Source organism: Cucurbita maxima, unplaced genomic scaffold (assembly GCF_002738345.1).
Source record: "Cucurbita maxima cultivar Rimu unplaced genomic scaffold, Cmax_1.0 Cma_Scf00001, whole genome shotgun sequence".
In the NCBI taxonomy this organism is placed as follows: domain Eukaryota; kingdom Viridiplantae; phylum Streptophyta; class Magnoliopsida; order Cucurbitales; family Cucurbitaceae; genus Cucurbita; species Cucurbita maxima.
Window position 1 is genome coordinate 10,294,165 of NW_019272017.1, and position 25,778 is coordinate 10,319,942.

The 25,778-nt window shown below is 34.5% G+C and overlaps 1 protein-coding gene and 1 pseudogene across 1 annotated transcript; both read right to left on the reverse strand.

The window, feature by feature from the left end:
- The window catches only part of LOC111487991, a 601,695-nt pseudogene that overhangs the window by 248,356 nt on the left and 327,561 nt on the right, over window positions 1–25,778 (reverse strand).
- Window positions 15,493–16,767, reverse strand: LOC111485267 (NADPH-dependent pterin aldehyde reductase-like). The gene is made up of 5 exons (XM_023132082.1): window positions 16,529–16,767; window positions 16,385–16,454; window positions 16,119–16,312; window positions 15,806–15,978; window positions 15,493–15,574 (listed from the first exon to the last, which is right to left on the reverse strand). The coding sequence occupies exons 1-5, from the start codon at window positions 16,730–16,732 to the stop codon at window positions 15,493–15,495; spliced, it is 723 nt and encodes a 240-aa protein (XP_022987850.1). The 5' UTR covers window positions 16,733–16,767.

Sequence of the window (25,778 nt, forward strand, 5' to 3'; positions counted from 1 at the left end):
GGTTTGTTGCACGTATTAGCTCTAGAATTACTACGATTATACGAGTAGAAAATACCATCAAACAAACTATAACTAATTTAATGAGTCATTCCCAGTCTGAATTAGTTCATACTTACACATGCATGGCTTAATCTTTGAGACAAACACTTATCAGAGGTACAAGGTTGCTGTCTCATATTTATCAAAGGTGTAATGTTGACTGCTTTTTTGCATCATGGATCTCTGCAGGCTCACAAACAGCTACATTACACCTTTGATAAATACCAGACAACCTTGTACCTCTGACAGGTGCATCATCAACCAAAACATCTTGTCGTTCATCTTCATACTCTTCTTGTCGTTCATCTTCAGACTCTTCTAACATGCAAGCTTCAAATGGTGTCAGATCTTGAACCGAGCCGATCCAATTTTGTAGATGAAGAATGAATGTTTGTTGAATCTTCTTTGCCTTGGATCGTGTAATAGGTCCAGTTGGAACATTTAGAACACCGTGATTCTTATCATCTAAATTGAGTAAATAGGTAAAGCGTCAATAAGATACCTTAAAATATATAGCGATGCCTAGTTACCTAAAACTTCAATGGAAATTAGAAATTGAATTCGGGGAATAGTTTGATTGAGGATCTAATCCATACCATACACAATACACTAGAAAAGGTAATTAATATAACTTGTTAAGAATAAGTCAATGATTTACTATGGAAATTAATTACTCACAAAAATTACTTTCAATTTTCTTTTTATATAAACGAGATGCAATGTGACAGACAATGGGATGGACAGATTAGAAACTTTAAGAATAAGTCAATGATTTACTATGGAAATTAATTACTCGCAAAAATTATTTTCAATTTTCTTTTTATATAAACGAGATGCAATGTGACTGAGACAATGGGTAATTTTCTTTTTATATAAACGAGATGCAATGTGATTGAGACAATGGGATGGACAGATTAGAAACTTTAGAGATCCTACCTATGGATCCAAGTTTATGTTTTTAATGTTATCTACTTTGGTCCTATTTTGAAACTAGATGTTTATAGATGTGTATAGTTGTGATGTATGTATCTTTATCACAAATATATTAAATTATAGTGGTTTCTTTTAACTAGTTTTAAAATATACAATATTTTTTTAAAAATTAATCTCGTAGTGTTCGTGAATCGAGTTCTTGGTAAGCGGGCATTACAAAACTTAATTATTTTTATATCATTTCAAAACCTGTAACTTCAATAAATTCACGGATCTAAGAAAAAACGAGACTAGAAACTAAAAATTGCTACCTCTCAATCTATAATGACTCTATCTTTCCATTAAAAAATAAGGTCGATATTACATGCATGTTATGACAATTAAGTAACAAATTCATTGCACTAGACTTAAACATTCATAAAAATTCATTGAAATCAATAAGAGTAGTAATAAATAGCAGAATTTAAATAACAAGATTTAAAAAAAATAAAAACACCATGTTCTAATCTAAGGACTACAACATTACATGTAAATGTGACTACCCTGACTTCGTTTTTATGGCCTCCACAGTGATGTCATCATCCGTACATGGATGCCTTACCTTTACCTAAAAAAGAAGTACCACGTGGCTTGAGTATTTTAAAATACTCGGTAAGTAGCCCCACTGTTGGGGTCAAAAAATGCAATCACATGTAATCATGGTGAGACCTATCTTTTCATTAAATAACTTGACTTTGGTCTCTACTTTATAGTCCGAGCAGGGTTGGATGTGTAGTACTTCCCTACACACGACTCACGCACATGCACATGAACTCACCAGACGGGCTCGTATATGTATCCCTGAGCCTGACTACGGGTTAGAGCACGTAGCTTATTCAATTGTTATAGATAGCAAAATTATATTTAGAAAATATCTCGTAAATGACTATTTATAGTAAGAAGCTGGTAGAGAAATATATGGTAGATATTTTATATATAATAGTTGGTAAAGTTATATATACTAAACTAAAACCATATATATACCCCTTAGGCAGTACTTTGAAGATGTACTTTCTTCATTTTTTGTATTCTCTCGGTGTACACATATAAAGTCATCTATACAAAACCTTTAGCCAATATTTCTCCTTCATTTTTTCTCTCATATTCTTTGTGTTCATCTAGATCAAGTGTGTGTGTTGTTGTGTGATCATAACAATTGGTATCAGAGCTAGGCAGGATTTACCACGATTTGTGAACATGGAAAGCTCAAAGATTAGAATTGAGAAGTTCGATGGATCCGATTTCGGTTTCTGGAAAATGCAGATTGAAGATTATCTGTACTAGAAAGATCTTCCGAATTCCTGTTAGGGGTGAAGCCAGATACCATGACTACGAAGTAGTGTAAACTCAAGGATCATCGGTCTTAAGGATGATCTGATTGACGCTGTCCAGAAACGTGAAAATTAACATCATCAAGGAGAAGACAACATCAGATTTGTTGAAGACTTTGTCGACTATGTGTACGAAAAACCTCCGACTATGAACAAGGTGTATTTGATGTAGAGATTATTCAATTTACAAATGTCTGAAAGTGGATCTGTTGTTGATCATATAAACAAATTCATTATGATTACAAGTCAATTGAGTTCTGTGGGAATTAATTACGAAGGTGAAATTAAGGCATTGATTTTGATGTCATCTCTACTCGAGTCATGGGATGCTGTTGTTGCCGCACAACAGTTCTCAAGGATTTAAGAAACTAAAGTTCGATGAAATCTGATATGTAGTTCTTAGCGAAAGTATTCACATACAAGAAATTGGAGATTCATCTGGTAGTACTCTCAGTGTTGACCAAAGGGGAAGAAGTAAATCGAAGAGCCCAACAAAGGTCAATCAAAATCAAAGAACCGTAAAAAAATTTCAAACAAACAAAACGTAACATATTTGAGTTGTGGAGAAAAATCCACTTTGAGACAGATTGTACAAGACCAAAGAGAAAGCAGAATCACAAATCAGAGGATGACGATAATTCTATAAATTCAGCAGAAGACATTGAGGATGCTCTAATTCTCGTCGTAGACAGTTCAATTGAATCCTGAATTTTGGATTCAGGTGCATCTTTTCATTCATCTCCAAGTAAAGAGTTGTTTCGAAATTTCAAGTATGGAAATTTCGAGAAGGCGTATCTTGCCCACAACAAATCTTTGGAGATTGAAGGAAAATGGGATGTCTGCATAAAAACTCTCATAGGAAATTAGTGTTTATTAAAAAATGTTAGATATATTTCTAGTCTCAATAAGAATTAGATCTATATTGGTTAGCTGGATAGCACAGGTTATGCAGCATTATTTGGGAAGAGTTCGTGGAAGATTGTGAAGGGTGTTATGGTGGTAGCACGTGGCTCAAAATTCAGAACCTTATACACATCTGCAGGTTGTATGAACATGACTGCTATTGCTTAGAGTGCTTCAAATTCAAGTCTATAACACAATAGACTTGGAAATATGAGCGTCAAAAAAATGGAGTTTCTAGTTGCGAAAGGAGTTTTAGAAAGTCTGAAATCTATTGATATGAGTCATTATAAGAGATAAGTTATGAGAAAACTGAAATGAGTTAGTTTCACAAAGGCTGTCAGAGAATTGAAGAAAGTATGGTTGGAAATAGTCCATACAGACGTTTGGGGACCATCTCCAGTTTTATAACTTGGTGGATCAAAGTTCTTCATCATCTTCATCGATGATTTCAGTAGGAAGGTATTGGTTTATTTCTTAAAATACAAATCAAATGTGTTTGCCAACTTCAAGAAGTGGAAAGCTAAAGTTGAAAATCAGACCGGCTTAAAGATCAAATGTCTGAGGCCTGGTAATAGAGAAGAGCACGACAAGTTAAGAGTTCAAAACATTTTTTGCAGCTGAGGGAATTGAGGACAATTCTGGGTAAGGCAAGACAAAATGGCGTTGCCGAAAGAATGAACATAACAATGAATGAGCGGGCAAGAAGCATGATGATTCATTCTAGAATACCAAAGACATTCTGGGCTGTGCTGTGAACACAATAGCCTATTTGATCAATAGAGGGCCGTTAGTACACTTGGAATTCAAATTGCCAGAAGAAATATGGACAGGAAAAGAACTCAAGTACTCTCACTTGAGAACTTTTGGTTGTACTACGTATGTTCGTGTTGATCTAGAGAAGAGTGATAAGCTTGATGCTGAGCCTGTGAAGTGCTACCTCATAGGCTATGATTTAGACATATTTGGGTATAAGTTTTGGGTTGTCAAGAACATGAGAATCCTGAGACATTGTGACATGACTTTTGATGAAAATGTCCTGTACAAAAACGAAGAGAAGAAAGGTTTCGGGAAAATGAAGCAAGTGGGAGTTGAGGTTGAGTTGTGGAAAAGTTCACTTAGTGATATTGTCGAATATACTTAAGGAACTACTGAGACTGTTGTTGATGAACCAGAGGGAGCAAACCATGGATGATGGGATGTCTAGGCTTCATAAATACGTTGCTCTTGCATTTACTGAGGCTGAGTACGTGGCAATAGCTGAAGCTGAAAAGAATATGATATGAATGATAGACTATCCAGAAGAATTGGGCAAGAAGCAGCACAAGAATATTCTTTATACAGATAGTCAAAGTATCATACAATTGATGAGGAACTTAGTCTATCATTCAAAGACAAAACATAGAAGGTGATACCATGCACTCGCAGGTTAATGGAAGATGATGATGTATTTGAAGAAGATAAAGGGTGAAAAGAATCCAACAAACATATTGAAAAAATGTATTGATGTTGGAACATTGAGGTTGTGCAAAGCCTCAATTGGTATGATGCACTTATGATGCAAATGATTTATGATGCAAATAGTCATTTGAGAATGAAATTCTTGGTTGATTGGATCAGTCTCCAAGTTTGAGAATTGTTGTGATATGGAGTTTGTCGCCTATTTATAGCTTATTCAATTGTTATAAATAGTAAAATTATATATGGAAAATATATAGTAAATTATTATTTATAGTAAAAAGCTCATAAAGAAATATATGGTAGATATTTATAGATAGTAGATGGTTATATTTGGTAAAACTATATATAGTAAACTGAAACCATATATATACCCTTCTAGTCAATGCTTTGAAGATGTATTTTCTTCTTTGTCTTCTCTCTTGGTGTACATACCTGAAGTCATCAATACAAAACCTTTAGCCAATATTTCTTTTGCATTCTCTCTCTCATGTTCTTTGTGTTCATCTAGATCGAGTGTGCGCGTTGTTATGCAGTCCTAACAAGAAACTCTTGTCAGGGACCTTGTGTGAGTGAGTTTTAGATTATTTCAATAAAGACTTATTCTCTAGGGTTAGAACAGGTCAATTTCTGTTAGCTATTTTCTTGTTATTAGTGGAGCTAGTTGAGTCGTGTCCTGTCCTCTATTTTTCGTTTTTCTACAGTTTTATGTATTTCCTATAAAAAGGCATTGGAACCCATGAATAAAGAGAGATCATCCTGGTGCATTTTCTAAGTCTCTGAAACTTACAGTTATCATTTGGTATCAGAGCCAAAGCAAAACAAAGTGATCCAAGAGAGAAAATGAGCGACGATAAAACACTCACCAAGATTCCACAGTTTGATGGTCACTATGACCATTGGAGAGAACTGATGGAAAAACTCTTGCGTGCCAAGGGTTTGTGGAGTCTAGTGGAAGAGGGTAACACTGAACCGGCAAAGGGAATCAAAGTGACTACAACGTAGAAAAGAAATCTTGAGAAGCTCAAGATGAAGGACCATCAAGTGAAGCACTACCTGTTCTAGACAATTGATCAAGTTGTGTTTGAACAGATCATTTGGGATTCGATGAAGAAAAAGTTTTGAGGCAACGAAAGGGTGAAGTGGTCTCTTCTCCAAACCTTAAGAAGAGATTTTGAGGTTCTTGAAATGAATAATGAAAAAAACATCGATGATTATTTTGTAAGAGTAATGACTGTCTCCAACAAGATGAGAAGCAACGGAGAAGACATGTCAGATTCGAAGATTGTTGAGAAAATACTTCGAACTATGATTGAAAAATTCACATATGTGGTGGTGTCCATCGAGGAGTCAAAAGACACAGGAAAGATGACGATTGACGAACTGCAAACTCTCTGTCTGTACATGAAAAGAAATTAAAGATCAGTCATGAAGAAGGTGATCAAGCTCTCAATGTCAGAGGCAGTCTCAATGTCAGAGACAGAGGCAGAGGATCATACAGAGTTCGAGGCAGGGGCAGAGGACGCTCATTCAACAAAACAACAATCGAGTGTTACAACTACCACCAACTTGGACATTTCCAATATGAATGTCAAAATGGGAATAATGAAACACATTTTGCAGAGATTGAAGAAAAGGATGAAGTTCTTCTCATGACATATGTGGAGCTTCAAGGCACTAAAAGAGGAGATGCGTGATTCATAAATTCTAGGTGTTAAACCATATGTGCAGAGAAAGAGGTATGTTCTCAAGATTGGACACTAGCTTCACACATAATGTCAAGCTTGGGAACAATCACAAACTGATGGTTGGTGGGAAAGGAGTAGTGAAAATAATTCTTAAGGGAATAAGCTATGTGATCAACGATGTGTATTATATTCCGGAATTGAAGAACAACCTGCTTAGTGTTGGACAACTTCAAGAAAGGGGTTTAGACGTGTTATTCAAAGGAGGAGATCGAAACACATGCAACATTTTTCATCCCTCAAGAGGAAAAAATAGTAGAATCTGTTATGAGTGCTAATAGGATGTTTATCCTATTGGGTGAATCAAATGACAAAACAAAGGAGGAGAGATGTCTGCAGGTTGATATCTCAGACAAGGCAGAGCTGTGGCACCATCGATATGGACATCTCAGCTACAAGAGACTTCACAAATTATGCAATAAAGAGATGGTTGTGAGTTTACCTGAAATTGAAGATGTGAAAACCACTTGTGAGGCGTGTGTCAAAGGGAAACACCACCTTGTTCCATTTCTGAAGTAGAGCAAGTGGAGAGCCACTAAAAGATTGCAGTTTATCCACTCTGATCTCTGTGGTCCGATCAATCCACCATCAAACAGTCAAATAAGGAACTTTATAAGCTTTATTGATGATTTCTCGAGAAAAACATGGATATATTTGCGCTAGAAAAAACAGAAGCATTTCATCAATTCAAGGCATTCAAAGCGTTTGTAGAGAAGCAAATTGGATCGTTCATTAAATGTCTAAGAACAAATAGAGGAGGAGAATACAACTCAATTGCGTTCAAGGAATTCTGTAAAGCACATGGAATCAAAAGACAGCTGGCCACCACCTTCACGCCTCAACAAAATGGCATTGCTAAATGCAAAAACCGTACAATCATAAACATGGTGAGAGAAGCATTATTAGAGAAGGAGGTACCCAAAAGCTTTCTGGCCAGATGCTGTGCAATGAGGAATCACATTCTTAACATATCTCCTACACTCATTGTAAAAGATATGACTCCGGAAGAGGCATGGAGTGAAAGAAAGCCGTCAGTCAAACACTTTAGGGTTTTTGGATGTATCGGATATGTTCATATCCCTGATTTAAAAGAAGCAAACTCGATGAAAAAAGCGTGAAGTGTGTTCTGTTAGGTTTCAGCAGTGAACCTAAGGCCTTTAAGATGTTCGATCCAGTGGAGAGAAAGCCACATCAGCCGAGATGTGATATTTGAGGAAGATAAGAAGTGGAATTGGGAAGATGTTGGTTATTCTGGTGAAGAAAGCATTGAACTTGAGTGGGAAAATGATTATGAAAATGTGGAGAATGTAGAGGAAGAGGAAGAAGCAGAAGAATACACTAATGACGTTCCTTCACCAAACGACCCACCAACTGGAGAAACAACAGCAATAACAGGTAGGGTGAGAAAATCACCAATCTAGTCTGCAGATTATATCACAGGAGAAGGGCTATCAGATACAGAGGAAGAAGCAAACATGGCTAGAGTCGAGATTGAAACTCTAGCTTTCATGGCCATATCAGATTCGTTCAGTTTTCAAGAAGCTGCAGGACATCAAAAATGGAAACAAGCGTTGGATGCTGAGATACAGTCCATCGAACAGAACCACACGTGGTCGCTGACTGCACTTCTCGTTGAAGCCAAGGCTATTGGGGTTAAGTGGATTTACAAGACCAAATTAAATGAACTTGGAGAGGTAGACAAGTTCAAAGCTCGGCTGGTTGTAAAAGGGTATGCTCAAGAATACAGAGTAGATTACACAGAGGTATTCGCACCAGTGGCTCAAATGGATACAGTGAGGATGATCATTGTTGTAGTAGCACAAAAAGGAAATCTGCTTTTCTACATGGTGAGCTGAAGGAAGATGAATTTGTTGAACAACCACAAGGATATGAAGTAGCAAGGAAGAAGGACATGGTTTATAAGCTGTATAAGGCTCTATACGGACTAAAACAAGCGCCTAGAGCTTGGTTCAATCGCATTGAGGCTTATATCATCAAGGAAGGTTTTGTAAGCAGCTCTAATGAACAAACATTATTCATCAAACAAAAGGGAGGTAAGATTCTAATTGTGAGCATTTATGTTGATGATCTATTGTTCACTAGTAATGATGAGAAGTTGTTGAATGAGTTTAAGCGCTCCATGATGAATGAATTCAACATGACTGATTTGAGGAAGATGAGATATTTTCTTGGCATTGAAGTGATGTAGAAGGCTAATGGCATCTTTATATGTCAAAGAAAATATGCTGCTGAGTTGATCGATAGGTTTGGGATGCAAAATTACAACTCCGTTTGCAATCCGATAGTCCCTAGACAGTAGGTTGGTTGAGATGAAGCTAGTGTGAAGGTCGATTCAACGCTATATAGCAAATGGTGGGTAGCTTAATGTATCTCACAGCCATACGACCTGACTTGATGTTTGTGGTAAGTCTTATTAGTCATTTTATGACAAATCCTACTGAGTTGCACTTTGCTACTGCAAAAAGAATCATGAGGTACTTGAAGGGAACTCTGGAATTTAGTAGGTATCAACGTGAAGGGAAGAGTGAACTTTTAGGCTACACCGATAGTAACTATGCAGGAGATGTGGATGACAGTAGGAACACTTTATGCTATGTTTTCTTAATGAGTGGAGGAGCTGTGGCATGGTCCTCAAAGAAGCAACCAATCGTCACTTTGTCAACTACTGAAGTAGAGTATGTAGCAGCAGCTACATGTGCCTGTCAAGTCATTTGGATGAAAAGGATATCAAAAGAAATCGGGCATGAACAAGATGAAGAGATGGTTCTGTTTTGTGACAACATGTCCATTATCAAGTTGTCAAAAAATGCAGTCATGCATGAAAAGTCAAAGCACAAAAGGGTTCGATACCATTTTCTCGGAGAATTGACAAAGGAAGGTGTAGTTAAATTGGTCTATTGCAGCACTGAGGAGCAGTTGGCCGACATAATGACAAAGCCTTTGAAGATGGCATCATTTCAAAGGATCAGAGAAGTGTTTGGGATGAGTGTTGTGAACTAAACTCTTGATTGAGTTCAGTTCAAGGAAGGAAGTGCTGAGTTCGTTCTAGATTATTTCAATAAAGACCTATTCTCTAGGTTTAGAACAGGTCAATATCAGTTAGCTATTTTCTTGTTATTAGTGGAGCTAGTTGAGTCGTGTCCTGTGTTTCCGTTTTTTCTGCAGTTTTATGTATTTCCTATAAATAGGCATTGGAACCTATGAATAAAGAGGGATCATCCTGGTGCATTTGCTAAGTCTCTGAAACTTACCGTTATCACCTTGGTCGGGATCCGACTTTAAACAACCAGAATCGAAAGGTCTTCGACTCTTTCAAGCTTCTTCTTTCTCTCTTTTTTGTTTCTTTCTTTTTCTTCATTCTTTTTCTTTCTTCCTCCTTAATCACAATCGATCACATATTCCACGTTAAGAAAGGGTGCCAAGAGGACAAAAATATTCCTCTAGGGTTGATTTTGACCATTTTTCTATTTTACTACTATTTTATTTTTAGATTTTTCTTCTATTCATGATTTTTTTTTTTTTTTTTTAAGTATTTTTCTCTTTTACCTCATTTTGAAATTTGACCTCTAAGACGCTTAATAAAATTCTAGAAGTTTGATTAAAAAAAAATAAAAAAAAAGTTATGCTCGAGGATCCCGTTTTATAGGAAAGCCCTTTATTATGGGTTAAGAAGTGACAAACTTCATAAAAATAAACATGTTGTGCAACCCGGAAAGGAAGTAGTATCATTCAATTAAATTCTAAAGAAATTCGAATTGAAGTGGTAAGGGAAAGCACAAGAAGAGGCACTAGATGTGTCATGTTAGGTTATGGAGCAAGAAGAGGCACTAGATGTGTCATGTTAGGTTATGGAGCCTGCTACTTATTTATAGTTGAGTCAACCGTTATACATAGTAAAACTATATTTGGTAAATGATATATAAAATAAATTGTCATAAATAGTAAATAGCTATGTATAGTAAAAAACTATATCGGGTAAAATAAATTGTCATAAATAGTAAATAGCTATGTATAGTAAAAAACTATATCGGGTAAAACTATATAGGGTAAATAGTTATATATAGTAGATGGTTATATCTGGTAAGCTAAATATAGTAGCTAAATCATATATATATATATATCCCTTGGCAGAGATTTGAAAATGTACTTTCTATATTGTCTGTATTCTCTCTCTTCCGGTACATACTTGAATTCATAATATAAATTCTTTAGCCAGAGTTCTCCTTGCATTTTCTCTATCCTGTTCTTTGTGTTCATCTAGATCAAGTGTGTGCGTTGTTGTGCGATCCTAACAGTGTCATACTTCTATTGCAACCACCACGACCACTTTTTTCTTAGGGGCTAAAGAAAAAACATTGTGAAATACGATTTAAAAATTTTCTTGATATCATTTGTCAACCTCATATTTTGACCACGAAAATAAGGTTAGAAAGCATGAGGTTATTTTCATGACTAAACCATATTATTTTCCTAAAATACTTGGATATTTTTATTGATAAAATACCTAAATTATTTTCTTAAACTATATGCACAATATGCTCATATAATTATTCAGTTTAATTCTATTGGGCTAGTGATTATCTTTAAACAGTCCCCCAACACTAGTCTCCATTTATCATACCATGTTAATTCATTTGTCATACCCTGTTAATTGATAGCGAAAGCCCTCATATTTGTCAATATTCAACTCTTTTGTAACCAAGTCTGTCTCCTGACTATCAATCTAGATTTGCCGCATCTCGTTTTCTTCCTTGAGAACTTTCTATCTAATAAAATGGTAGTGCACCTCCACATGCTTTGTTCTAACATGAAACACCAAATTTTTTGCTAGGTGAACGATAGATTAGTTATCACAATGAAGTGGTATTAGATAGTCAATTTTTTGGTGCAAATCCTCCATTGAGATTTCGACCATGTACTTTCTTGAGCTGCTCCGGCTGGTGCTCTATATCTGGTGCTCTATATCTGCTTCTGTAGTTGACAATAATATTATTGGTTGTCTTTTGCTACTCCAACAAATTGTTTTAAGACCAAACTTGAACACACACCCAATAGTTGAGCTTTGGATATCAGGTTCTCCTACATAGTCAACATCACATTATCCAACTAGCAAGTAATCTTCATTTATTTTGTACAAATAACTATTTTCAAGATCCGTTGAGCTGCATCCAAATCAGGCTTCTTCAGACTTTGCATGTATCAACTCATGACTCCAACTGGATAAGAAATGTCAGGTCGAGTTAAAGTTAAGTAGATAAGATTACCTACTAGTTGTTGATATATCATTTGATCATTTAACTTTGAGCCTTCATGTTCATAAATCTTGGAATTTGTCTCCATCGATGTTGAGACTTGCTTGCATTTAACATGTCGAACTTTTGAAGCATATCTCTTGTATACTTTTGTTGGCAGAGAAATGATATTTCATCTATGCGATCAACATCTAGTCCTAAGAAGTGTTTAAGCTCTCCTAGCTTTTTCATTTGAAAGCGCACCGATAGATTTTCTCTTGTTTCATGAATTTCTCTTTCATCGTCCCGATGATAATCAAATTGTTCGCATAAACCAACAAAATTGCCAATTTTTCTTCTCTTTCTTTAATAAACAAGTTTGAGTCTGCATGCGCAACTGAATAACCACTTTAAATAAGAAATTCAGCAATCTTACCATACTAAGCTCTTGGTGCTTGCTTCAATCTATAAAAAAGTTTTCTAAGCTTACATAGCTAATTACGATTAGCTACACTCTCAAACCCCTTTGGTTGGTTCATGCAATTTTTTCTGTCTAACTCCGTGCAAGAAAGCATTATTCACATCCATATGCCATAATTTCAATTTTTACTTGTTGTGAGTGCTAGCAGAACCCATATGGTAATGATCTTCACCACTAGACCAAACATTTCATCATAATCTAATTCATATTGTTGAGAGAACCCTCAAGTTATGAGTCGAGCCTTGTAGGTTTCATGTCCCGTAGTGTCTTAAGTGGTGAGATGAAACCTAGCCTTGGCTCGGGAAGCTTGTTGATCAAATGAGCAACAGTTCACATAGCTTCAGTTAAAATCTTCCTACATTCTTGTGTGCATCATGCTTAGATAGATTTTTGCAACATGTCGATTCTTTCTTTATGCTAAACCATTTTGTTGTGGCGTGTCGACACATGTAAATTGATCACCTATCCCACACTTGTGTAGATATTTATTAAACTCATCTGATGTGTACTATCCGCCATTCTCTGAACATTGGCAACGAATCTTTATTCCTACTTCTCCTTCAATCATCAATTCTTGAAATTTTGAGAATCTGCCCGACTTTTCTTTGATTAAAAAAATTTCACACATATCTTAAGTAGTCATCGATGATGTCACCATATATCGCTTCTTGTTTATTAATGTTTGTTTGGTTGAATCGAAAAAATCAGAGTGAATTAACTCTAATAGTTTCTTTGCTCTAAACTTTGATTCTTTGTATCTTAATTGATGAGTTTTACAATATTGACAACCAGCACAAACAACATCTATTTTGATTTCAAGTTGAGGTATATGTTTGAGCATGAATTTCTTCATAATTAGCTTCAACTTATGGTAGCCAACATGTCCCAATCTTGCATGCCACAGATCTGTTGTCTCATTCTTCCAAGTGTTGTTTACATAGGCAGACTCTACAGATAGGACATAAATGAACTTCACTCTTCATCCTTCCCTCGTTGGCTTTTCTATCATCTTGACACCTACATGGAATTTCACATCTTCTAGCCCAAACAAGACGTAGTTTCCTAATGTTGTTATTTGCGACACTGACAACAAGTTATTCTTCATACACAATACATGATAAACATTATGTAAAAACACCATGTCAGATTTATTACCAGGCACGATTATTGTATTGCCGATTTGAGCAATTGACAATTGTGTATTGTTGATTGTGCATACCATATGACTTCCTTTGTACTCTTTCTTATCTTGCAATTTTCTCCAATTGCCAGTCATGTGCTTTGAGCATTCTGAATCTACGATCTATTCATTTTCATAATCGATATGCTCTCTCACCATCGCAATGAGTCCTAGCTTGTCTTCTTCTAAGGTACGTTGTACCTCTGCATCTTATTCCTCCTCCATCTCCTTTTTAGAGGTTGGCAACATTCCTTGGACATGTAGCCCTTCTTCCCGCAATTGTAGCAAATTTCTTCCAATCTCTTCCCTTGAGAAATCTTAAGGTTGTTCTTCTGAGCTCTCTCAAGTTATGCAGTTCCTTGGTGGACTCTTCCTTTGTCATGATTTTTGTATCCATGTAGCTTATTGTTTCTCCAACTTTTACTTGTGTAGAGGGCTTCTTCTTCATTCTCTAGCATGATGCCTCCCATTTTCTTAGTTATGGCTTCAGGCTGGCACTAATGTTTTAAACTCTACAAATGATTGTTGAGCAGACCTCGCACAGGAATAACAAAACTTCTATATTATGGTCGCTATCTATGGATAATAATCCTTTTCATACAAGCTTCTGTAATAATAAACTTCGGATCTAGTTCAGTAATCTCCTTCCATATCGACTTGACCCTATGGAAGTACTGAGCAATCATCAATGTCATATTATGAGATTGATAACATATTGTTCTCTAGAAGTTGTAGTCTCGTATCGTTCTTCTTTGAGAACAACATTAAAAATGTGTCACATGCTTCTTTCGATGACTTGTCATCTTAAATGTGCTCTAACATCTCTTCTTTGATTGTGGTCTTCTAGGCAAACATTACTTTTGCTTGCTTTGATTCTCCATTTGCGCAAGGCGCCATTAGGATCCTTCTTTAGCGACATAGTTTCACTCCCGCCATCGACCTTCCTAAGGTCCTATCCTTGTAAGGACATCATGCATGTTGCCAACATATTGTAATTGTTACTGTTGAGTTTCTTGATTTCTCCAACGCTTTGGAAATCATCCACCATGTTAGTTATACCTCACTATACCAAACAAGCTTTCTCAACAAAAAACTTGTAGAGTCACCAACTATTCACGACACAAAGAAACTCACTCATTAATAATCTCAATAAATTGTTTATGATGTGCAAAATAAAACAGAGATGCAACCATAGAGCATAGTAAGAATTTCAAGAGATCAGACAACTTATACCAACATATGAACACAACTCTTTGTGGGAAACAGTTGCACTATTTGTTAACACCAATTGAGAAGAGATTACAAGACATTTTGTAAAATACTATTACACTTTGCTTTTACTTGAGACTGCTCGGAATTCCTTCAAATGAAAATCTTAGTAGGATGAATTTGCATTTATAATAGGGACTAGATAATTTATTCTTAAAATATTTAATCATTTATTTCTAAAATATCTAAATCCTAAAATCCGTACATAACTAACTTAGTACAATTATTGAACTTAACCTGATTGACTCGGGTGGTTAGAGATCAAAGGATGGAGAGATAAATTCAGCCTATTGGATGCAATGACATACCCTTATGATTTGGAAGAATTCTTTGTCAATCAAACTTGAGAGAAAATCAATCAAGAAATATTACATGGGATTAAAGGAGACTATATATTCAAATAGTATTTTATTGTATTTAATAAATCCTATGACGGCAATGGAATATTATGGAATATTATTGGATATAGCGTGGGTTAAAAATTGTGGCCGGCATATAAAAACAAAGTCAGCCGTCGGTATCTTTAAACAACTCTCGCCGGCAGAGAAAAACAAATTCCACCGTTGGTTTCTTCAATGGCTGAATCTCCACTTTGAAGAATGAAAAAATTTATGATAACAATAATATCTAATCTATCTAATAAATATAAAATATAAATTATATACGTGGAATAAAGTATGTTATTTAGATTCATAGGTTAAATATGATAGAGCATCATAATTATTTTGAATATAATTGTTAATTTTAAAAAATAAAATTAAAATATTTCTTAATAAGAAATTCAAATTGGCAATCTCGAACCATATATTAGGAATCGACACTTAATCCAAGAATGCATTGTCCAATAATATAACAATACGGACCATCATAGTGGATTATTAACGGTGAGAGACTCACCATTATTTGCTGGTGATAAATCAAGGATCATAGTTGCTGCTTTAATAGCCCTGTTATACGAGTAAAACGGACTTATAAGCCTAATCACGCTATGGAAAAAAAATTGATTTATTAAGATTTATGAATGGAGAATGAAATAGGTGGCATGGATGGAGGCAGAGAAGGCTCCCATTTCGGACCAATGGTCATCTATATAATGTCTGTCCCGTTTATTTTTAAAAAGAAAAACTAAGTCAATAATGAAATGATAAAAAAGCATATGAATAATAGTATTCACATACCATTTTTCAGGAGATTGAAATTTCGATGCTAAATCACCACAGCATAAAACGAGCATGTCCGTGTATATAGAGCCTGGATTTAATGTTACAATTCCCATGCCCTTTGGTAGCTCCTTTGCCACAGATTTGCTTAATCCCTCGATTGCCCATTTCGACGAACAATATGGTGCAAACTACCAATACCAAAATATGCCATCATAAGTTATAACCAAATGCAAATACTTAGATACTCGAAACGATACAAAATCTAAAGCTAATCAAAGATAATTTAAAAATCTTGGTGTAAAATTGATGTTAATATTCAATCACGTACATCTGCATGGGTAGATCTTCCAGCACTCGATGACATATTAACAATAATTCCGTAGTTGTTATGCATCATAAGTGGAATAAAATTACGTAAAATATTTGCAGTTCCTTTGATATTGGTATCAATAACGTTATCAAAATCTCGCACATCAAGTTCCCATATCTTGGCTTTTCCATGAGCCAAACCTGCATTATTCACTATACATCCAAAAACTATGTCATTACCCTTTTTTTTATATAACAAATTAAGAAACGAATGAACGAAAATACCAATGATATCAGGAATAAGTTTCTCTTTTTCCACAATTTGTGCGAATTCTTCAACGTTGTCGTTTGATTTCTACAAAAAAAAAAACATGCATTTCCAATTAGTTTTTGTAAAATTTGTGAAGTGGAATTCAAATACTTACATACCACATCGAGTTTGAAGAGGAAATGCTGAATTAGAGAGGACTTAGAAAGCTGTTCTTGAAGGGAATCAAGTTTGGTTTGATCACGTGAGCAACCGATTATGGTGTGGCCGCGAGTAGCCAACTCCAACGCTAAGGCTCTTCCTAATCCTTTGCTCACACCAGTGATCAACACCTTTCGAGAGGATTCATTGTGAGATGCGGCCATGGAAGATTTGCAGCTCTTTGATAGAGTCAATTAAGATTGACAAATCCAAAACTTAAGGACATGGTTTGATGGGCATTATTTTATGTAACAAAGTTGGTTCAAGACATTCAATGTAACTTAATTCATACGTAGTTGAATATTTTATGGAAGCAGTTGAAAAATAGACCAAGCAGTTGTCTCAATCATAACAATATCACCACCCCTTTGTTCTTTGCGTCTTTGGATATTGGCCCAATAACTTTTGCTTATTATTTTGTTATAGTTTATGGAAGCACATAAATTGTGTAGTGAAATTTTTGTATTCATCAACTTTCTTTTCTTAAATTTTATTATATTCGCTTACTTTTTTGTTATTATGATTTCAATATGTTTTGTAACGCCCACACGCTTAGCATAGGTTTAACTGTTACTTTATGTATTCATTTTTTTCGAAATATTTTATGAGATTAAGTTGCCTTTAAATTTTGGAGGAAAAAAAAAAGAGGTGAATTTGTCGTCAAAGAAAGTCAAGCATTTTTTTCCCTTTATTTATTGTGATTTTTTTTTTTTTTTTTTTTTTTTNAAAATATATATATATATATATATATATATTCAAGATTTTGAAGAAAGAATTTAACCTCTTTTTGCCGATAAAGCTATGTTAAAATTAGGGAACAAAATCATTTGATGGCCGGAGGAAGTTTAGGTTCTTGGAAGAAGTTGGAGGATTACACTTAAAGATTGGTATGTGTACTATAAAGCATGGTAGGATTGAGATGGTTGGAAGCAATGGAGGTTGGAAACGATTTAAAAACATACCTCTTTGTTTATGCAAAGAAACTTTCAAATTTATTGATGCAAAATGTGGTCTTATTGGTATCTCTTTGAATACCATTAATTTGTTGAATATATGTTTTTTAAAAAGACTCTCCTCTCTAGTCTCTACCCTTCCCCTTCCTCTCCCTTTCCTTCCCCTCAACCTCCTTTGCTGCTACTGCCGCTGGTACTGCCATTTGTTAGATTTTTTTTTTTTTTTTTTTTTTTTTTTTTTTTTTTTTTTTTTTGGGAAGAAAAGAACCTGTCTATCTCTCTTATCTTTCCCTTGAATGAGCCATGGCACGCCATCTCTCGAGGTTGTAAAACCTACATCGAGGGATAGTTATTTCTTCTCTTTCTTTCTCGGGTTAATAGCGTGTGGTAAGTCACAAATGAGTAAGATATTCTTTATTGGAAATGTCTAGATCTTCACCATACAACTCAAAAGATGAGAAGAAAGTTGTTCTCACAAGAACTTTTTTTAATGACTTCCCTTTAAATAAAAAAATGTGAAAAATAAATTTGGAAAAATAACCATGAAGATGGGAATTTGGAAAATTAGCCATGAAAAATAGAATTGCACAACTAGCTCTAAAATTATAGTCGGTAGAAATGGCCCTGAACTCTTTGAAAAAAAAAGTAAAATTAGATAAAAAGGGGCCAAAATTGGCAAATTGGCCACTTAAATGCCAAGTTATGAGAATTGGCCAATGGGGAAGTCACATGTGGAAGGTTTGTGACTGATTGGTGGGCTAGATGGTGAGTACACATACCAGGTTGTCTTCCTCGAGATAGAAACGACCATAAACACACTAAGAATTTCAAACCTTGTGTCATCATTGTAGGCCTAAAACCAGTTGGGTTTGAGCGAAGAACCATCCATACACATCACTACTTTGATAAGATTCAAAAAGAAGGAGAAGCGGGTGTGAACAAGCTTCAAGATTTTGGGTAAGAACTTTTAGATTTGTTCAAAAATGTTATGACCTCCACAGCTACTAAGAATAATGAAAAAAGTTTAATATCAACCCCAAGGCCATTTGAATTACAATTAAGTGTAGGATTGGATAAAGATTGAGAGAACGATTCTATAAACCGGATTTAATTTGAGGAACTTGGAACAATTTGAATAGTTTGCTCGAGAAGAGTACCACTGTTAAGTGTAGAAATAGTTTAAGACAGAGGCTGCAATTCTATAAACTTGTTTTGAAAAATACTTAAGACTACACTGGTCTTGAGAGGGGACTTAGGACTACATAGGTAGATAGCTCATGATGAGTGCCTCTAGTGAGTGTGGAAAAAACTCTGGCCTCCTGACTTGGATCGTACCACTGTAAATCCATCTTGAGAGTGGGATGTGAAACCACATGGCTAGGCTTAGTAGTTGGTAAGCACGCTGAGTTACTCTCCTAGATTTTATGAACGCTATGGTCTTGTAAGAATCATCAACTATGGTCCTATGTTAAGGATGCCACTCATTCCAAATAAACATGATAAGGTCACACCTCAATTCAAGGTACTAGTCATTCATGTCAAAGGCTATGCAAGTTTACTAAGCATGAGAACAAAAAAAGTTGGTTCACCTCGAAATAAGGTCTGCCCTCCCGAAGATCTATAGTGCTACAACGTAATTAGTAGCCCCCATAACTAAACTAGGCCTTCCCATGAGCTCATAACTTTGAAGCATTTCTAGAGTTTAGGTAACTAAACTAGGCTTGATTTTAAGAGCTTAGAGAAAAGTCTGTGATAACCTAGTAAGGAGGTAAGGAAAGCGTACAACTAGTTTACTTTACCGAGTATTTTTATATTCATCTCTATTTTTTTTTTTTTTTTTTTAATGTTGAACTTTCAAAATTTTAATAAGTTTCTTAAAGACGAAGTTTCAAGATAATGTAAAAGAGAAAAATGCATAGAAATTTTTCACAAACAAAAGAAAAAAGAAAATAGTGAAAAACTAGAAAAATCTATCAAAAATTTCGAATGAGTAAACCAGTCATTTTCATCCCTCTTAGCTAATTAAGGGCCTAGAATATCCCTAATTAGGTGACTAATGATGAAGAAAAAGAAGAAAAAAAAAAGGAGAGAGAAAATGGACGTTTAGGGTTCTTGAGAGAGAGTTAGAGAGAAAGTCAAAATTAGCTCCATAGAGGAGTTTGGAGTCAGAATTTTCGCTAGACTTCCTTCATAAGAATAACTTAGTGGTTTTGGAAGAACCATTATGGACTTTTGATTTGTTCAAATCCATCAAAAATCGAGAAAGAACCGAAGATATGCCTTTCAAGTTTTTGATTCTGACTTTTCTTCAAATTCGAGACCTATTCATAGAATTAAGTTCTAATTTTTTTGTATGTTAATATTAGAGATATTTTGCACAAGTTTTATGAAAGATTTTGGAATTGATTCGGTCTTAAAAGTGGCGTTTTGATGAATGTCAAGAAACTGAAAATTTTGATAAGTTTTTAGTCTTGGACGATATTTAGACTCAATCATTTTTTATTGTGATTGACTAAAAATTATGAAAAAATACCTTAGTAAATATGGATTAAAAGTCTATAACTTTCATGAAGAAACTAAATTAATTCAAGTTGAAAAATAGAAAAAAAATCGAAATCTAGTTTGGAAATCTGAAAATTTTGACAAAGTCGAATGCGCATATGACATTTGACTTTTGTTTTCTGTTTTTCGTTTCGATTTCAATAATAACCCTGATGTTACTTGAATTAGGACTTATGAGAGAAATTTTAGAAAATTTAGAACTCCAAACATGTGAAAAAGGTAGCTTGGGAAGGCATGCATCATCCAAATAAGTAACAACACGAACTTTAGGCAAGTAATACTTGCAAGGATCACTAGAACGTGCTAGCGTGTGAACATTCCTTACTTTAGGTGGTTAGAAATGCATATTAAGGACTTCGAAAGGGTGTTTTTAGATGAGTATATACTATATGTGTGTTATGGTAAAAGTACCATTATGCTCCAAGATTGAGATTACAAAGTAGTATGCTATTTTATGTATTATGCAAAGCTAGAAGGAGAGTATGCATGACTAGAATACGAGTTGGACAATATGGATGAGTATGTTATGAATAATGTAAAAAGTTATCAAACTTCCCATACAATGAAGTTTGTGAAGAATGTTGTTTTATATGTTTTTCGTTGTGTTAGAAAGGAGGATGAATTTTTGTGATCTGTGATGTGGGTGGTTTATGGATGTTTATCTCCTCTTTGAACTTGTGTGCTTGTATATGTGCATGATACAGTAAGCTTTAGCTCTAGGTTTCGACTGTGTTCTCCCTATAAAGCGTGTTTATCTACATCGAGCTAGGTCGTTAGAGTTATGTTGACTAGCTGATGACCTAAGTCAAAATGCCTTCATAGATTGAGCATCTTAGGATCAACTATTTATTGATCATAATCCAGAACCCACTTACTATAGGGAACATATTGTAATATCTATAAAAAAAAAAAAAATTGTTCATCTCTTTCTCTTGTTTGAGAAGTGATAAATATAGAATATGGTATTCATGTAGAGTGAAAAGAATTGAAAGGAAGTTGTTAATAATAGATTAGAGATATATAGATAAAAGAAATTTCCATGCAATATTTAATAGTTAGTCTATTCTTAGTCGGAGTAAAGTTCGAGCTAGGTCGTTAGAGTTAGGTTGACTAGATGATGACCTAGTTTAGAATACCTTCAGTAGATTGAGCACCTTAGAATCATGAGCGAAAGTTAGAGAAAAAAAGACTTGAGGAGTTAGAACAAAACAATCGGAACAATCTCCCTAGCAAAGTATGCATGATGAACTCAGTTAAGATTAAGGTGCTACAGCTAGTAGACCTTGTACCCAGGATCGTGAGCTAAACAGTCCAAGCCCCCCTAGCAAATATTGTCTCTTTGGACTTTCCTTTGAGCCTTCAGTCTCAGACAAACAAAAGATCTTCTTTCTAAAGAGATTCAATTCGGAACTGTTACAAACAATTCGAAATGCCTCAACTTTTTTAGAACCGGTCCAAATCAAATAGTAATGATTTGAAACACCTCTTTTTATACTATTTTGGAAACCCATGGACTCAATCGTATGGATAAGTAAAATACAGGATTTCCAATCCTAGTAGGAAAGGGAGGGAAACAGATACTCAATTTAAAGTAAGTAAACAAAATTCCATACTCGATCTCATAGATAAAAATAGAATTTTGTGAAAAGCTGTATTCGATGAAAGTCGCATGTACTTCTTGGAGGGAGATCTTTCATATCTACTAATTTAATTGATTTAATTGAAAAATAGCAGTTTCTCAGTCCCTTGTTTCAAAGAGAGGAGGACGGGTTATTCACATTTCATTGGATGATCAGAGGCAAATTGAAAACTAAGCAGTTGTAATTCTAAGGATTCCGGAGGAGAAAAATAGGATGTCTCGTACCTTACCCGTAATATGTGGAAGTATCAATGTAATTTTATAGAGTCATTCGGTCTGAATGCTATATGAAGAATACAAGTCAGATGAAGGAACGGGAAGACCTAGAATGTTGAAGATCATAACATGAGTGATTCGACGAATTTGGATTCCTATATATCTACTCATGTGGTACTTCAGGTATGATATATATAAGATCCATATGTATAGATATCACCATCTATATCTAGAAAGCCGTATGCTTTGGAGGAAGCTTGTACAGTTTGGAAAGAGGTTTTGATTGATCAAAAAATGAGAATCTACTTCAACCGATATGCCCTTAGACATGACCATACATAATATAGAAAATACACCTAGGTTCAATATACTTTTATCTTCACCAAATGGCCTTGCATTCAATGCGGGTTGAAGCACATAGTTTCCAATTTATTCTCCCAGTGTCCTTTAAACTTAAATTAAAGGATATTTAGTTTTGGGGCATTGAGAGGAGGTTTCATGAAGAGGTTAAGGGCTAAGGAGGATCTTATCTAGCTGCCCAATAAGCTTTGATTATGTGTGAAAATGGGTAAGGAAACTTAGAGATTTGTTTAATAAATTGAGAGTATCCATTTACGTTCATCCTTTTAAGAGGGGAAGATAACGAACAGATTTCACTAAGGGCTTGGTGTGAGATAATGTCTAGATCAGTCGAATTGGCAAGAAACTTTTTCGACTTTTTTGGGACGAACAACCGATGAACTTTGAAAGGTTATAACAAGAGATGTTCATTTTATCCGTGCAGACCCGCCCCATACCGAAAGGGGATTATCCATTTAGATGGATAATGGAGAGAGTGGAGAACCTTTTTTCCTCTTAGATAAATGGGATCAAGATCGTGACCAAATTAAATTCCTTATCCCCATCCATACCCAATTCCCTGCCCTCCTCCACCGTCCTTGCCCGGTGTAATATAAACATATTTTCAACATGTATTTTATATTTGTATTTATATATATATATATATATATATATATATATATATATATATATATATATATATNAACATGTATTTTATATTTGTATATATATATATATATATATATATATATATATATATATATATATATATATATATATATTTTGCTATATTAAAAAAATAAATCAATTAATTTGACTCCATATTAAAATTTGAATTTGTTAGTAGACATTTTATATGCTTATGAATTATATTGAATTATATTGATTTATTTTAATTTTTTTAATAAAGATTATATTGAAAAATTAAAACTTTAAAATTAATATTTTAAAAAGAAAAATAAATAGGGAAGAAGTACCTACGTGGAACTCGATCCCCAGCTCAATCTCTGTAAAAATAAATGAAAATTTCTGCAAGAATATAAAATGAAATAGGTGGCAGGGTAGGGAAAAGGTAGGTCTCCCCGACCCTATCTCATCTATGTACATCTCTAATTATAATTTGAGCTACAGACTACGACAAGATAAGATTTTTGGTTTCGGCTTCTTCCTTGCAACACCATTTCTAAGTTTTGGTTTCGGCTTCTCCCTTGCAACACCATTTCTAAGTTTAGGAAGAAATTCACTTATGCCATTTTTAAGGTGAGTATATTCATGGTGTGCATTTATCTTCCTTTGTTGGAGAAAAATGACATTGACATGGTCCGTTCAATTAACCCAAAATTGATCCTACCATTTTACTTGATAATTAATTAACGTGAAAATAACTAATTAAATGGGCTCTACACTCATGAACTTTAAATAGAAGGTTTAAGATAATATACTAAGAATATATATGAAGTTTGATGAGGGGCTAAACCCAAGATAGGATCAAAATGCCCCATGAATAAATGTACTCTAAATGACCTAATATCGTAAATAGGGTCGTTTTCCAAGGAAAAAAGAGATTATACCATTTTTCAAAGGCATTGGAGCATGTGTAAAGACTAAACTAAGAATTAAAGGTAAAATAACTAAAATACCATAAGATAATTGTACGCTATGTCCAATCTTCTTTGTCTCTAAATGATTTAACATTTTATATTTGAATACATAAGGATTTACTCAAGAATTCAAGGATTTTGGAATTCATTAAAAACTTAAACCAACAAATGGAGTGGTAAAGAACTCAAAATGTTATAAAATCTTATAAGAGATTTAGGTAAGACTTTAAAGATAATTATCCAATCACTCAAAAAAAAAAAAAAAAAAAAAAAAAAAAAAAAAAAAAAAAAAAAAAAAAAAAAAAAAAAAAAAAAAAAAAAAAAAAAAAAAAAAAAAAAAAAAAAAAAAAAAAAAAAAAAAAAAAAAAAAAATAGAACATGTTTGAGCACTCGAAGAAACTAGAAGGCGAAAGGGAAAAATTAAACTATCCGGTGACCTCTAATATATATTCATGGTTTTTTTAGAAATTCAAGAAACATGTTATGATACCATGAAATATTCATGACTTATGAGCTTGGATTAAGACTTATGGCATGTTGTTTCTTAAGGATAACCTCTGCACCAAGAATCTAAGAACTCATGAAACTAAGAAAACACTTAAAAGAACAAGAATAAAAAAAAGAACACAATACAAAGCCTCTAAGTCCACTAAGACAGGAAGACTACTAGGAACCACTCATAACAAAGAATCAAGATCTTGAAACTCAAACCTAAGAACCGTTAGACCTCTGATAGTATAGCATGTTTGTGATTCAGACATCTCTAGGAACGTAAGAAGCCTTGAATGTAGTTTTCAGACTGCATCACTTGGAAGGTAAGAAGCCTGGATGCAAGTTTCAAACTATGCCGCTTGGAACGAATGAAGCCTTAGGTGTAGGTATTTAAATTATGTGGCGTGGAACATATGAAGCCTTGGACATAGCTTTTCACGTTGCATCACTTGGTGTAGAAGCATTTGACATAGGTTTCAGGCTACACCGCTTGAAAAGTAAGAAGCCTTGGGTATAGGTTATAGACTATATTGTAGAGAACACATGAAGTCCTATATGCAGGTTCATACTACGTCACTTAAAACGCATGAAACCTTGGAAGTAGGTTTTCAAATTGTGTTGCTTTAAAGCATGAAACATTAGACACACAAGTTGTCAAATTCATGTATACTAAATCCTAGGGGATGTCTTAGGAAACAGGAAACAAGAAATAAGAATAAGGACAAGAATCAAGAACTAAGTTGTCAAATTCATGTATACTAAATCCCAGGGGATGTCTTAGGAAACAGGAAACAAGAAATAAGAATAAGGACAAGAATCAAGAACTAAGGACAATAAATTTTCATAACTCAGAACTCAAATCTTCGGAACCAAGGTCCTTAGATTAAAATCATGTTTAAGAACTCAGAACCCGAACCATGGTAAGAAATAAAAACTCAAGAACAAAACTTAAGAACCTAAGTTCACAAGACAAGAAAAGCAACATGACAAGAAAGGAGTACGGTACCCTAGCATCTACCATGGACATGATTAAGAGCTTACTTATTGAGTCTTATACTCATTCTAGCTCTCTCATGTTTTTCAGGTGACCAGAATGAGCTCGTCGAAGATGGAAGCAGACCTATTGTAGGTGTCATACAAAGTCACTCCAAGTTTTCAACTATTTAATGTTTCAAGTTGTTTTATTCACCGAGACCAATGTATTCAAACTTAAAACTTTGTTTTGAATTTGTAAATAAAATGTATTTATGTTTTATATCATTTTGTTTTCGACAACGTGGTTGTGCGCTAACCCGTAATTAGGCCTATGTGGTACATATATGAGCCTATCTAGTGGCCTCATGCCCGCTTGCATGAATTGTTCATAAAGAAGTACTATGCATCCAACCTTGCCTGAGAAAGAAAGTAG